The 14,415-nt window shown below is 47.5% G+C and overlaps 1 protein-coding gene across 1 annotated transcript in view; it reads left to right on the forward strand.

Moving 5' to 3' along the window:
- The window catches only part of ptpn20 (protein tyrosine phosphatase non-receptor type 20), a 322,568-nt gene that overhangs the window by 153,085 nt on the left and 155,068 nt on the right, over window positions 1-14,415 (forward strand). Inside the window, exons 9-11 of the mRNA XM_078199281.1 lie at window positions 1,102-1,176; window positions 4,246-4,420; window positions 9,278-9,428. Of these exons, the coding sequence (XP_078055407.1) occupies window positions 1,102-1,176; window positions 4,246-4,420; window positions 9,278-9,428 (401 nt within the window). The remainder of the gene's footprint in view (window positions 1-1,101; window positions 1,177-4,245; window positions 4,421-9,277; window positions 9,429-14,415) is intronic.

A 14,415-nucleotide genomic window follows, 5' to 3' on the forward strand; every position in this document is an offset into this window, starting at 1 on the left:
CACCTCATTAGCTGCTAGACTCTCAGAGAATCCACCAGGTACTGGCTCAGACGGGACACTTTGGTGTTGCTCCCGGTACTCCGGCCTGTTATCAAGGCTTCCACTGCTCTGACCAAATCCAGCCCCCTGTATCAGTGCCCACGTCAAGTTAAAAAACAAGTGCATTTATCGCGAATGTCTGAAACCCTAAAGCAGTGATTGGTTTACAAAGAACAAAGAAAATTACAGCACAGGAACAGGCCCTTTGGCCCTCCAAGCCTGCACCGACCATGCTGCCCGTCTGAACTCAAACCTGCCAGGGACCGTATCCCTCTATTCCCACCCTATTCATGTATTTGTCCGGACGCCCCTTAAATGTCCCTATCGTATCTGCTTCCACTTCCTCCCCTGGCAGTGAGTTCCAGGCACCCACCACATTCTGTGTAAAAAAACTTGCCTCGTACATCTCCTTTAAACCTTGCCCCTCACACTTTAAGCCCAATAGTAATTGACTCTTCCACCTTGGGAAAAAGCTTCTGACTATCCACTCTGTCCATGCCCCTCATAATCTTGTAGACTTCTATCAGGTCGCCCCTCGACCTCTGTCGTTCCAGTGAGAACAAACCAAGTTTCTCCAACCTCTCCTCATAGCTAATGCCCTCCATACCAGGCAACATCCTGGTAAGTCTTTTCTGTACCCTCTCCAAAGCCTCCACATCCTTCCGGTAGTGTGGCGACCAGAATTGAACACTATATTCCAAGTGCGGCCTAACCAAGGTTCTATGAAGCTGCACTTTGTTTGTTTTTGGTTTGTCAGGAGCTGAGCAGTGTTGATACGATGATATAAGTGCCATTTCTTGTGTTGCTGTCGATTGACTCCCAATTGTTGATGCCACGTCTCTCACGCGCTGCCTGGGAGGGTGGCGGAAGCAGGTTTTGGTGGCAGCTTTCCAAAGCGGAGATTGGTTACACATTTGACAAGACAACATTTGAGGGGCTGTGGGCAAAGGGTGGTGGACCGGCTGGATAGTTCTGGAAAAGAGCCAACAAAGGGGTGATGGGCCAAACCATCCCTTTCTGAGGTGTACGATTCGCTGATGTGTTTCCTCTTCTCTTTGGCAGCGATATTTGGGACCAGAGTTCGTTAAGGCGGCGGGGGACCCTGCGATGCCTTTAGACTTACCCGGCTCCATTGTGGTGAGTAATCCAGCTTGCTCTTTGACCCTTTTATGTTTGATCATAGAATCCCCACAGTGCAGAAGGAGGCCATTCGGCCTATCAAGTCTGCACCAAGCACATTCCCACCCAGGCCCTATCCCCGCAACCTCACGTATTTACCCTGCTAACCCCCCTGACACTAAGGGGGGTTAGCAGGATGGAGTGTGGGAGGAAATTGGAGCACCCGGAGGAAACCCACGCAGACATGGGGAGAATGTGCAATCTTCATACAGACAGTGACCCACCCGGGAATTGAACCCAGGTCCCTGGCACTGTAGGGCAGCAGTGTGAACTACTGTGCCACCATACTAACCCTTAGAGGGATTAGTCGTGCTAAATTGCTCCTTCGTGCCACAAGGTATGTAGGTTAGGGGGATTAGCCATGCTAAATTAATAGAATCCCTACAGTGCAGAAAGAACATAGAACATAGAACATAGAACAGTACAGCACAGAACAGGCCCTTCGGCCCACGATGTTGTGCCGAGCTTTATCTGAAACCAAGATCAAGCTATCCCACTCCCTATCAAGCTATCCCACTCCCTATCATCCTGGTGTGCTCCATGTGCCTATCCAATAACCGCTTAAATGTTCCAACCCCCTGTTAATAAAAGCTAACACACTATAGGCCTTCTTCACAGCTCTATCCACTTGAGTGGCAACCTTTAGAGATCTGTGGATATGAACCCCAAGATCTCTCTGTTCCTCCACAGTCTTCAGAACCCTACCTTTGACCCTGTAATCCACATTTAAATTAGTCCTACCAAAATGAATCACCTCACATTTATCAGGGTTAAACTTCATTTGCCATTTTTCAGCCCAGCTTTGCATCCTATCTATGTCTCTTTGCAGCCTACAACAGCCCTCCACCTCATCCACTACTCCACCAATCTTGGTGTCAACAGAAGGAGGCCATTCAGCCCATCGAGTCTTCACTGACAACAATCCCACCCAGGCACTATCCCTGTAACCCCACGTCTTTATCCTCCTAATTCCCCCGAGACTAGGGGGCATTTTAGCATGGCCAATCCCCCTAACCTGCACATCTTTGGACTGTGGGAGGAAACCGGAGCACCCGGAGGAAACCCACGTGGACACGGGGAGAATATGCAAACTCCACTCGGACAGTCACCTGAGGCTGGAATCGAACCCGGGTCCCTGGCGCTGTGAGGCAGCAGTGCTAACCACTGTGCCACCGTGCCACCCAAATGATAGTGCAAATGATTTGTGCCCTGCTCTCATCGGCACGGTGAACCAGTGACAGCAGCTTGGCAGCACCATCGGCTGGAGTAACGCGCCTTATTGCCAGCTCTGCATCCCTCATTGAAAAAACTGTCAATGTGATAGACACCAAGGCACCTAGAGCAATGCTCCCATCTTTGATTGTTGGTAAATGGCTTCATATATTCGAGATTCCTGGTTAAGAGCACATGAAGCATTGCATTCCTTGCTCTATCAGTAGAATAGCTTCTTCCAGCGCGTTGGGGAAATGCTTCATGCTCTCTTGTGGAGCTTGGTTTTATTTATGGCGAACGTGTTGTTTCCCAGACAGTGAATCAAAGTCCTCGATGTAGAGTGGGGGTTTCAATATCTGCAGTGGAAAAGTCGCTCCGTGATGCTTCCCAACCCATTAGAGCAACGGGAACATTTGGGAGAGGAAGAGTCAAACAGACTCGATTTTCTCTCCCTCCGGATGCTGCCAGACCTGCCGAGTTTTTCCAGTGCTATCTTGTTTTTGTTTCAAACTCCAGCAGCCGCAGTGTTTCGCTTATTTTATCATCGAATTCGGGGACTGGGGAAAAATATAGGAGGGTTTCAAATCCTGGTGAAAAAAACCAAAGTAAAACTCAACATGCAATGCCTAATGTTAGATGTGATTCCCTAATTGGGCAGCACTCGCTGGACAATCCTGAGTCTGCCAAGAATCACTCGGACAACCCGTTTAAGATTATCAGGCGGACACACCATGTGGCTGACTTTTGCATGTTCGAAGCGACATATATTCATACACAGGGACCTGTCCTCTGAAGGCAAAAGGAACATGTCCAGGCATTGCGTGGCATGGTGGCACAGTAGTTGGCACTGCTGCCTCACAGCACCAGGAAGTGGGGTTCAATTCCAGCTTTGGGTCACTGTCTGTGTGGAGTTTGCACATTCTCCCCGTGTCTGCGTGGGTTTCCTCCGGGTGCTCTGGTTTCCTCCCACGCTCCCAAGATATGCATATTTGGTGGATTGGCCATGCTAAATTGCCCCTTAGTGTCCCAAGATATGCATATTAGGTGGATTGGCCATGCTAAATTGCCCCTTAGTGTCCCAAGATATGCATATTAGGTGGATTGGCCATGCACATTTGCCCCTTAGTGTCCAAAGATATGTGGGTTAAGTGGATTGGCCATGCTAAATTGCCCATTAGTGTCCCAAGATGTACAGGTTAAGTGGTTTGGCCATGCTAAATTGCCCCTTAGTGTCCAGAGATATGTAGGTTAGAGGAGATTAGCAGGGTAAATACATGCGGTTACGGGGATAGGGCAGGACTGGGCCTGGGTGAGATGCTCTGTCGGAGAGTCAGTGCAGACACGATGGGCTGAATGGCCTCCTCCTGAACTGTAGGGATTCTATTCTTGAATTAAACAAAAGTGTGGGCGACAATAGTTCCCTGGAGCACTCTCTATGGCAACACGTCAACCAATCACAGTTGATTTGCCAGTCAATCAATTCCTTTTTTCTCATGCAGAATGAATTGAAATTTGCCATTCTTGCGTTTGTCCAGTTGAGTGCTGGACTAAAAGCTTCGACATGTGCGTCTTTTTTTCTCAACAGTTAAAAGAATGGTCAGAATTGAGTGACGCAGTAACATTCCAACTCTGGCCCTGGTTAATGATGTCAGTTTGGGTGGCGACCTGGGTAGAATCTCAGGCTCTCCATTTTCCTTGTGGGACACTGAGGTGATTGGAAAACAGCCGCGATGTTCCTTGACTCACTCCGTTCTGTCTCGATGCTGACACGGTTATGCTTAACCTCACTCCAGTAACATCTCCTGTTCCTTGCAGAGCAAGAAGGGAAAAGTGCAGTTAGCACAGCGAGAGCTCAGTGTTATCATACCGAATGGACAATGTCTAGACGTGAAATGCGACGTGAAGTCTAAGGGCGGTGATGTGTTTGACATGGTCGTGGCCTACACCAACCTTGTGGAGCACTTCTATTTTGGCCTAGCGTATCTGAAAGGTGAGTCTTGTAGCAAATTATGATCTATCATTAAAGGCTCTTCTGTCCCGGTTCTTAACCATTTCTCAACCATTGCCAGTGGATCTGATTTTAACCCATGAATCGACAATACAAGCTTTGTTGTTCAATTTTGAGGAAATTCAATTATCCAGTTTCCGTGCTTTCCAAGGTTCGGATGTTCCCAGTGGATTTCAACTGGACAATTGCAAGTTGATTTTTTTGGGGTTCAACAGTTTGGGTAGCCTACTAGAGCTCAGGCCTATTCAGGTGCTCGGCTGGCCAATTATCAAACCTGTTGAGTGTTACTTTGAATCTCTTCGCAAACCACATCTTTTCTTTTTGTTTAAGACCCGCAATCCCGAGCACAGTTAGGACATTACACTCATGAGCTCTGCTTTCACATTGAAGGGTGTCACCAATAAATGAGAGATCATTTTCTGAATGGAGGGCTGTGACAAGTGGTGTTCCTCAGGGATCAGTGCTGGGACCTTTTGCTGTTTGTAATATATATAACTGATTTGGAGGAAAATGTAACTGGATTGATTAGTAAGTTTGCGGATGACACAAAGGTTGGTGGATTTGCGGATAGTGATGAGGACCATCGGAGGATACAGCAGGATATAGATCGGTTGGAGACTTGGGCGGAGAGCTGGCAGCTGGAGTTTAATCCGGACAAATGTGAGGTAATGCATTTTGGAAGGTCTAATACAGATAGGAAATACACAGTAAATGGCAGAACCCTTAGGAGTATTGATAGGCAGAGGGATCTGGGTGTACAGGTACACAGGTCACTGAAAGTGGCAATGCAGGTGGAGAAGGTAGTCAAGAAGGCATACAGCATGCTTGCCTTCATCGGCCGGGATATTGAGTTTAAAAATTGGCAAGTCATGTCGCAGCTTTATAGAACCTTAGTTATGCCGCACTTGGAATATAGTGTTCAATTCTGGTTGCCACACGACCAGAAGGATGTGGAGGCTTTGGAGAGGGTACAGAAAAGATTTACCAGGATGTTGCCTGGTATGGAGGGCATTAACTATGAGGAGAGGTTGGAGAAACTTGGTTTGTTTTCACTGGAGTGGCAGAGGTTGAGGGGAGGCCTGATAGAAGTCTACAAGATTATGAGAAGCATGGACAGAGTGGATAGTCAGAAGCTTTTTCCCAAGGTGGAAGAGTCAATTACTCGGGGGCATAGATTTAAGGTGCGAGGGACAAGGTTTAAAGGAGATGTACGAGGCAGATTTTAAACACAGAGAGTCGTGGGTGCCTGGAACCCGTTGCCGGGGGAGGTAGTGGAAGCAGATACGGTGGTGACTTTTAAGGGGCGTCTTGACAAGTACATGAATAGGATGGGAATAGAGGGATATGGTCCCCGGAAGGGTAGGGGGTTTTAGTTCAGTCGGGCAGCATGGTCGGTGCAGGCTTGGAGGGCCGAAGGGCCTGTTCCTGTGCTGTAATTTTCTTTGTTCTTTGTTCTATTCGCGGACTATCATCCGGGAGCTTTACTTTGCTTTCATTATTTTTTTTTCAATCATCATCCGAGAGCGTTTTGCGAGTATGGTGGGGGTGAAATTATGGGGTTTCACGACACAAGAAAACAAGAGCCAATTTGTCAAAGTAAATTAAGGTTTAACAAACATTGAACTGTCGCTCGAACACGAAAGGTAATGGGTCTCCTGGCAGCAGAGGGACTGCTGGGGGAACCGGCTCAAACCACCAGGCTAATAATGTGCAAATAAATTAAGTGAAAACCTCCACTTGCACTCGAGTGCAATCACGCCTTTTTAAAAGCCCCAAAGATCTTTACTTTCTGAAGCTGGGTTTTTTGTAACACTTCGGAACAACGGTTTGGAGCTGATTGAATGGTTTGGCTTGAGTCCAATTAGAAAATTAAATTTCATGGCTGGCAGGGGACATCTGGTGGGAATTGTGATAGCCAAGCTGGCGACCATGTTCTCCAGATGGCACGCTAGAAGCCTTCCCTCGATGAATTTTCCCTAATTAGAAGCGCAGGTATGGTTGTGGGGGAAGGGAAGGGCAGCAAGGACAGTCCTGGGTTGTCAGAACAAAGGTTCAGATTATCAAACTCCAAAGCCTTTTTTGTAATGTGTTGATTTGATTTGATTTATTATTGTCACATGTACCAGTATAACAATGAAAAGTATTGTTTCCTGTGCGCTATACTGACAAAGCATACTGTTCATAGAGAAGGAAATGAGAGAGAGCAGAATGTAGTGTTACAGTCATAGCTAGGGTGCAGAGAAAGATCAACTTAATGCGAGGTGGGTCCATCCAAAAGTCTGGTGGCAGCAGGTAAGAAGCTGTTTTTGATTCGGTTGGTACGTGACCTCAGACTTTTGTACCTTTTTCCAGACAGAAGAAGGTGGAAGAGAGAATGTCCGGGGTGCGTGGGGTCCTTAATTATGCCGACTGCTTCTCCGAGGCAGCGGGAAGTGTAGACAGAGTCAATGGATGGGAGGCTGGTTTGCGTGATGGATTGGGTTACATTCATGACCCTTTGTAGTTCCTTGCGGTCTTGGGCAGAGCAGGAGCCATACCAAGCTGTGATACAACCAGAAAGAATGCTTTCCATGGTGCATCTGTAAAAGTTGGTGAAAGTCGTAGCTGACATGCCAAATTTCCTTTGTCTTCTGAGAAAGTAGAGGCGTTGGTGGACTTTCTTAACTATAGAGTCGGCGTGGGAACATCATGTGCTTACGCACATGATATTCGCAGGAATACTCCATCAATCTGAATCATAAACCAATCTTCTTAGCTTTTTCTCATCCCGTGCCTACCGTAATTTCCACAAATTCTTTCATGCTAGCATCACTGGTGAGTCTAACTTTTGTTGTCCATTCCTCATTGCCCTCGAGAAGGTGATGGTGAGGAACATAGGAATTAGAGCAGAAATAGGCAAATTCAACCCTTCGAGCCTGCTCCGCCATTCAATCAGAGCATGGCTGTTCTTCCCCTGATCTCAAATCCACCTCCCCACCTGTTCCCCATATCCCTCTAGCCTGTTTTTTTATTAGAAATATATCCATCTCCTTCTTGAAACCATTTAGTGTTTCAGAGCCACCATCTTGAAACGTTGCAGTCCATCTGTCATTGGTACACCTGTGCTGTTAGGGAGGGAGTTCCAGGATTTTGACCCAGCGACACTGATATATTTCCAAGCCAGGATGGTGAGAGACTTGGAGGGGAACTTGCAGATGGTGGTGTTCCCATGTGTCCGCTGCCCTTGTTTTTCCTGGTGGTAGAGGTCGCGGATTTGAAAGGTGCTGTTGAAGAAGCCTTGGCGAGTTGCAGCATTGCATCTTATAGATGGTACACACTGCTGACACTGTGCGTCAGCGGTGGAGGGAGTGAATGTTTGTGGTTAGCGTGTCGATCAAGCTTTGTCGTGGATGGTGTCGAGCTCCTTTAGTGTTGGATCTGCACTCATCCAGGAAAGTAGCGAGTATTCCAACTTAATTGGCACCACATCCATAAACATTCACTCCCTCCACCACCGACTCACACTGTGTACTATCTACAAGATGCACTGCAGCAACTCACTAAGGTTCCTTAGGCAGCACCTTCCAAACCCACAACATTACCAGCTAGGAGGACAAGAGCAGCAGATACCTGGTAACACCCCCACCTGGAGATTCCCCTCCAAGCCACGCAACATCCTGACTTGGAAATTTGCCATTCCTTCACTGTCATTGGGTCACAGTCCTGGAACTCCCTCCCTAACAGCACTCTGGGTGTGACTACACCACACGAGCTTCAGCGGTTCAAGAAAGCAGCTCATCATCAGTTTCTCAAGGGCAGTTAGGGATGGACAATAAATGTTGGCCTAACCAGTAACATCCGCATCCAGGGAAAAAATAAAAATAAGTCTGACTTTATAAGCTCTGAGTTGCTGTATTCCAACACCATAGCTAATCAGTTAATATGGGCAAGTATTTCATCTTTGGGTGCTGATAATTGTTCAGGTTTTGAGAATTATTTTGGTTCCCTTAAGTTTCCATTCAAAATTACTTTGCAAATTGCCAAACGTAAGATCTGCCGTGAGCTGGCGCGACCAGGCAGCATTTGAGAATATATCAACGGGATTTTCCAGTCTCATCTGCTGTGAACACTCGGTGTGGCTCAGTGTCACACACCTGCTGCACTTCCTGTCTGGGGGTGCTCCATACTGCTTTCCCGGTTAACTTATTTCTATTCTATTGACCTAATCTATCAGATTTTTCACAGCCTCTCTCAGCCTCTCCTCTTTCTACCTCTTGCTTATTTGATGGCACGCGATCGTCCTTCCCTCTCGTTTATGCATCCTGACACTTTATATTTCTCTCTCTATTCCACTTAGAGTCATAGAATCCCTACAGTGCAGAAGGTGGCCATTCGGCCCATCTGCACCAACAACAATCCCACCCAGGCCCTATCCCCATAACCCCACATATTTATCCTGCTAATGCCCCTGGTAATAAGGGACAATTTAGCATGGTCAATTCACCTCACCTGCACATCTTTGGACTGTGGGAGGAAACCGGAGCACCTGGAGGAAACCCGCGCAGACATGGGGAGAATGTGCAAACTCCACACAGACAGTGACCCGAGGCTGGAATTGAACCCGGGTCCCTGGCGCTGTGAGGCAGCAGTGCTAACCACTGTGCCACCGTGCTGGCCTTTTGCTCTGTCAACCTGTCCATCTATACATCTCAAAAGACAGGTGAAAATGATTGTTTAGCCTGACAATCAAGACGGAGATATCTGTAAACTGGATTTTATTCAGGTATCAGTGAATGTAGCACCACTCCCGCGATCATCTGTTTGATTCTCATCAGTGCGATCTTGCCCCTTATTTTACAGATAAGGAATTTTTCTTTCTTGATCATTTTACCAAGCTGTACAAGGTGGCACCGAGTGGGTGGAAGGATCAGCCCAAAAAGAAACCCGCGATTGTCAACTTCACGCTGTTCCTACGAATAAAATTTTTTGTCGAGAACTTCAGTTTAATTCAGTAAGTAACAGCTGAACTTCCGATCATCAAAATGGCTGCCAGTTTTTCATTCTTTGTAAACCCTGGATAGTATATCTAGAAAACAGAATGCATTCCGTTCAGTACCCAGGAGGTTTTTGCTTTCATAGAATCCCGACCGTGCAGAAGGAGGCCATTCGGCCCATCGAGTCTGCACCGACCACAATCCCACCCAGGCCCTATCCCCATAACTCCATGCATTTACCCTAGCTAGTCCCCCTGACACTAAGGGGCAATTTATCATTGCCAATCCACCTAACCTGTGCATCTTTTGGACTGTGGGAGGAAACCGGAGCACCCGGAGAAAACCCACACAGACACGGGGAGAACGTGCAGACTCCGCACAGACAGTGACCCAAGCCGGGAATTGAACCCGGGTCCCTGGTGCTGTGAGGCAGCAGTGCTAACCACTGTGCCACCGTGCTGCCCTATGAAGCTTGATCACTCAATGTCACGGGTGACCCGATAAAATGCTGTCTTGCCCTGTCGCCCTTATTAATCAATGAGGGAACCAAGGTTTGTGGGGATTGTTTGAGCCTCTCGGTTGGAGTAAAGGAGATACGAGTTCTGCTTCTTCATAAAAATACCTTTATTTCTTTGATCCAACTCCACACACAATTCTCCCCAACACCCAGTGCCACCCGTGGCCCCTTTATATATCAGTGACTTCTATTGGATAATTGACATCAAAATTAGGACTTAGTTGGAAGGTCTGTTAATCCATTCCTAATGGGGCTAAACTAGGAAAGTGGAGTCGAGGATTATCAGATCAGTCATGATCCCATTGAATGATGACGCAGACTTGATGGGCCGAATGGCCAACTTCTGCTCCTGCTCCTTATGGTCTTATGATGTTCTGTCCACATTAATGTGGGCACCTGAACTTCCTCAAATGGGTAACTGAGGGGAAGGAACATTGTGGGATTTTGTAAAATGAATTTGACGCCTTTGAGGGCGGCACGGTGGCACAGTGGTTAGCGCCACTGCCTTACAGTGCCAGGGACCCGGGTTCGATTCCCGGCTTGGGTCACTGTCTGTGCAGAGTCTGCATGTTCTCCCCGTGTCTGCGTTGGTTTCCTCCGGGTGCTCCGATTTCCTCCCACACTCCAAAGGTGTGCGGGGGTTAGGTGGATTGGCCATGCTAAATTGCCCCATAGTGTGCGGGGGACTAGCCAGGGTAAATGCATGGGGTTAGGGGGATATGGCCTGGGTGCAATTGTGGATGGTGCAGACTCGATGGGCTGAATGGCCTCCTTCTGCACTGTAGGATTCTGTGATTGAAAGCAGAAGCCCTCCAGAAGATGAAATTGTGTCAGAGGTTCTGCCTGATTCTCAAGGGCAATCATTAAACCTCCAGGTGATTCCTGCAATGTTGCCGCCTGTATTTGATCTCGACTTGAATAGATATTCTCCATCGAGGGTTACCCTGGCAATGCACACTCTCCCGGGCGAGGGGGCTATTGATGACATCATTAAACTGGAGAATTGAAATTTAAATCTTTCTATGCTTAAGTGGCTGATGACTTGATTCAACCATCTCCCAGCTGATATTAAATTACACTCCTGAAGTCATTCCCTTGTGTCTTCAGTTGGTATTATATAATGACTTCATTTCACAGTTGGAGGATGGTGTTGTACAGTTTATTCTGTGAGATCTGTTGATGCACAATCACATTCACACATATTTAAGGGCAAAATAGTTTAAACACATCTGCAAGAATGCATTAGAAACCTGTACTGGTGGTGTTAGATGGAGACATGGAGGCACAGTGGTTAGCACTGCTGCTTCACAGCGCCAGAGACCAAGGTTCGATTCCCGGCTTGGGTCACTGTCTGTGTGGAGTTTGCACGTTCTCCCTGTGTCTGCGTGGGTTTCATCTGGGTGCTCCGGTTTCCTCCCAGAGTCCAAAATCTGTGCAGGTTAGGTGGATCACCCATGTTAAGTTACCCCTTAGTGTCCGAAGATGTGCAGGTTAGGTGGATTGGCCATGCAAATTGCAGCTTCGTGTCCAAAACTGCATAGGTTAGGTGGATTACCCATGTTAAATTCCCCTTAGTGTCTAAAAATATGCAGGTTAGGTAGATTAGCTATGTTAAATTGCCCCTTAGTGTCCAAAGATGTGTAGGTTAGGGAGATTAGCAGGATAAATATGTGGGGTTACAGGGAGACGGCCTGGTTGGGATGTTCTGGCGGAGAGTCGGTGCAGACTCGATGGGTAGAATGGCCTCTTTCTGCACTGTAGGGATTCTATGGGATGTGAGTGGGGATGGGCCAGGTGAAGCTCAGGTGGGACATAAACATGCTCTGATAGGTAGGTGGTTTCCAAGGAGAGGAGATACTCTTGCTCCTCTTGGGCCACAAGCAGTGCTGGAAAAGGGTGATGAGAACTCGCTGCCACAGAGGGTGGTTGAAACAATTAGTATAGACGCTGGGAAGCTGGAGGAGCATATAAGGGAAAAGGGAATCGATGCTTACGATAGTATATTCAGATGAGAAAAGATGGGAAGTGGGGAGTTGAGCATAAACACCAGTACGAACCAGTTGGGCTGAATGGCCTACTCTGTGCCATACATCCTATGTAATGCTATGCAAAACGTTATCTGTCGGGCTTCTTGGGAGCTAGGAGACGTGGCCCAAAGTCTTCCAAAGTAAAACTATGGTTAAATTTAGACCTGTCTCCTATAAATACCTAACCTATCCAGAAGAGCTCACCCCCCCAGCACTTCAGTTAAAACTGGACGTGGGCACATTGGAGATGGAGCTGGTTCCTATATTTCAATTTGTGAAGCATCACACAACAGCCACTCAATCTCACCAGCTCTGGGTGTCATAGTTACCTCTAATATCTACGTAAACAGTTGAGAACAGATTCTGTGTTCAGCGTATTGACTTGTGTGGAGGAAAAATAACTCAATTCATTGGCTATTCAAACTCCAGCCCAACTAAGGCCAAACGCCTTGACGCTCCAATATGGGAAACCCCTTTCACATTTAAGATTTTTATTTACTATTTTTGTCCTGTTTAAGTCATGTCCATCCAGAATTTTGGGGAGGCATGTACTCAGAGTGACATCGCGTCATTGGAAAAATCCTAAATCCAGACTTCGGAAATCTTGAATCTTGAGTTTAATGGGAACATGAATGTGAATAGTTAACCCGGCCCACACATCCCCGAGACTTCACGGTGTGCACTCTGTATTGTCTCCTGGAAGGTCACTTTTAGATGCTCTTGATCCGTCACAGTTAAAACTTTAAAGTTTATTTATTAGTGTCACAAGTAGGCTTACATTAACACTGCAATGAAATTACTGTGAAAATCCCCGAGTCGCCACACTCCGGCGCCTGTTCGGGTACACTGAGGGAGAATTTAGCATGGCCAATGCACCTAACCAGCACATCTTTCGGACTGTGGGAGGAAACCGGAGCACCCGGAGGAAACCCATGCAGACACGGGGAGAACGTACAGGCTCTGCACAGGCAGTGACCCAAGCCGGGAATCGAACCCGGGTCCCTGGCGCTGTGAGGCAGCAGTGCTGACCACTGTGCTACCATGTGTAGTGCCCATCCCTGGTCTATGAGCCTTATAATGACAGAGCCCATTGAGTCCGTGCCGTCTTTCTGCAGAGTAATCCAGTCTGTCCCATTCCCCTTTTGTCCCTCGCTCAACAAGTCTATTTCCCACCAATGCCTCTACGATTTCCTTTTGAAGTCATTAATCTTCTCCATTACTACCAGCCTCGTGGACAGTGAATTCCAGGTCATTAGCACTCACAGCACAGTGGCATTGCTGCCTCAGTTCTCCCCGTGTCTGCGTGGGTTTCCTCCGGGTGCTCCTGTTTCCTCTCACACTCCAAAGATGTGCAGGTTGGGTGGATTGGCCATGCTAAATTGCCCCTTAGTGTCCAAAGATGTGTATGTTAGATGGATTGGCCGTTCTAAATTGTCCCTGAGTGTCCAAAGGTGTGCAAGTTAGGTGGGGGGGGGGGATTGGCAATGCTAAATTGAAGCTTACTGTCCAAAGATGTGCAGGTAAGGTGGATTGGGCGTGCTAAATTGTCATCGAGTGTCCCAGGATGTGTCGGTTAGGGGGATTAGCAGGTTCAGTACGTGGGGTTATGAGGATAGGGCATGGGTGGGATGCTCTGTCAGAGACTCGGGGCAGACTCGATGGGCCGAATGGCCTCCTTCTGCACTGTAGGGATTCTATGAAAAGTTCTTCCTCAATCCCTGGCCCTAATCTATGTCCTTGAGTCATTGCAACAGCCAATGGGAATGGTTTCTCTTCGCCTGATGTATCTAAACTCATCAGAATCTTGGGTCAAATCTCTCCTCGACCTCCTTTGCTCCAAGGAGAACAAGCCCAGCTTGTCCAACCTGCCCTTGTAGCTCACCCTTGCCCTCACCCTTGGATCAGTGCCCATGAGCCATGGTATATATTCCACCCATCTCTGGTCTCAGGGGGCCATCGTTTGCAAAGTAACAAAGTAACTCATTCCTTTCCATAAAACAATAGACAATGCTATGAATAGCTTTCACCCTGGTGTCATCATCATCATTATTTGGACAAAATGATAATGTACACTGGGCAAGAATAGATAGAAGTAATTCTGGTTCTAAATGAATGTGAGGATAATAATGATGCGTTCTCCGAATCTCGGGACCTATAACCTGATCTGTTGCACAAATCCCAAGTTTATTTGGTGATGAAAAGTTGTTCCCTGGATACTTTTTGCTCGTTCGACCACATCTGACAGGCCCAGTGGCTCTGGGGGGAATCTTAACAAAAAATGGCAGAAAACCGGTGTGTTTCCTTTCCTCTCCAGATCTTAAGACACTCTGCCTAAGAAACAATCCAGGGGGCGTGATTCACTCTGCCATGCAGGAGGGCAAGGCCGCAACATGCTGGCAATACCTGGCACCACTGAGATCAGGGCGCCATCTTTAAATAACGGGAATAAACCTCCCCCCT

The sequence above is a fragment of the Mustelus asterias genome, chromosome 28 (assembly GCF_964213995.1).
Source record: "Mustelus asterias chromosome 28, sMusAst1.hap1.1, whole genome shotgun sequence".
In the NCBI taxonomy this organism is placed as follows: domain Eukaryota; kingdom Metazoa; phylum Chordata; class Chondrichthyes; order Carcharhiniformes; family Triakidae; genus Mustelus; species Mustelus asterias.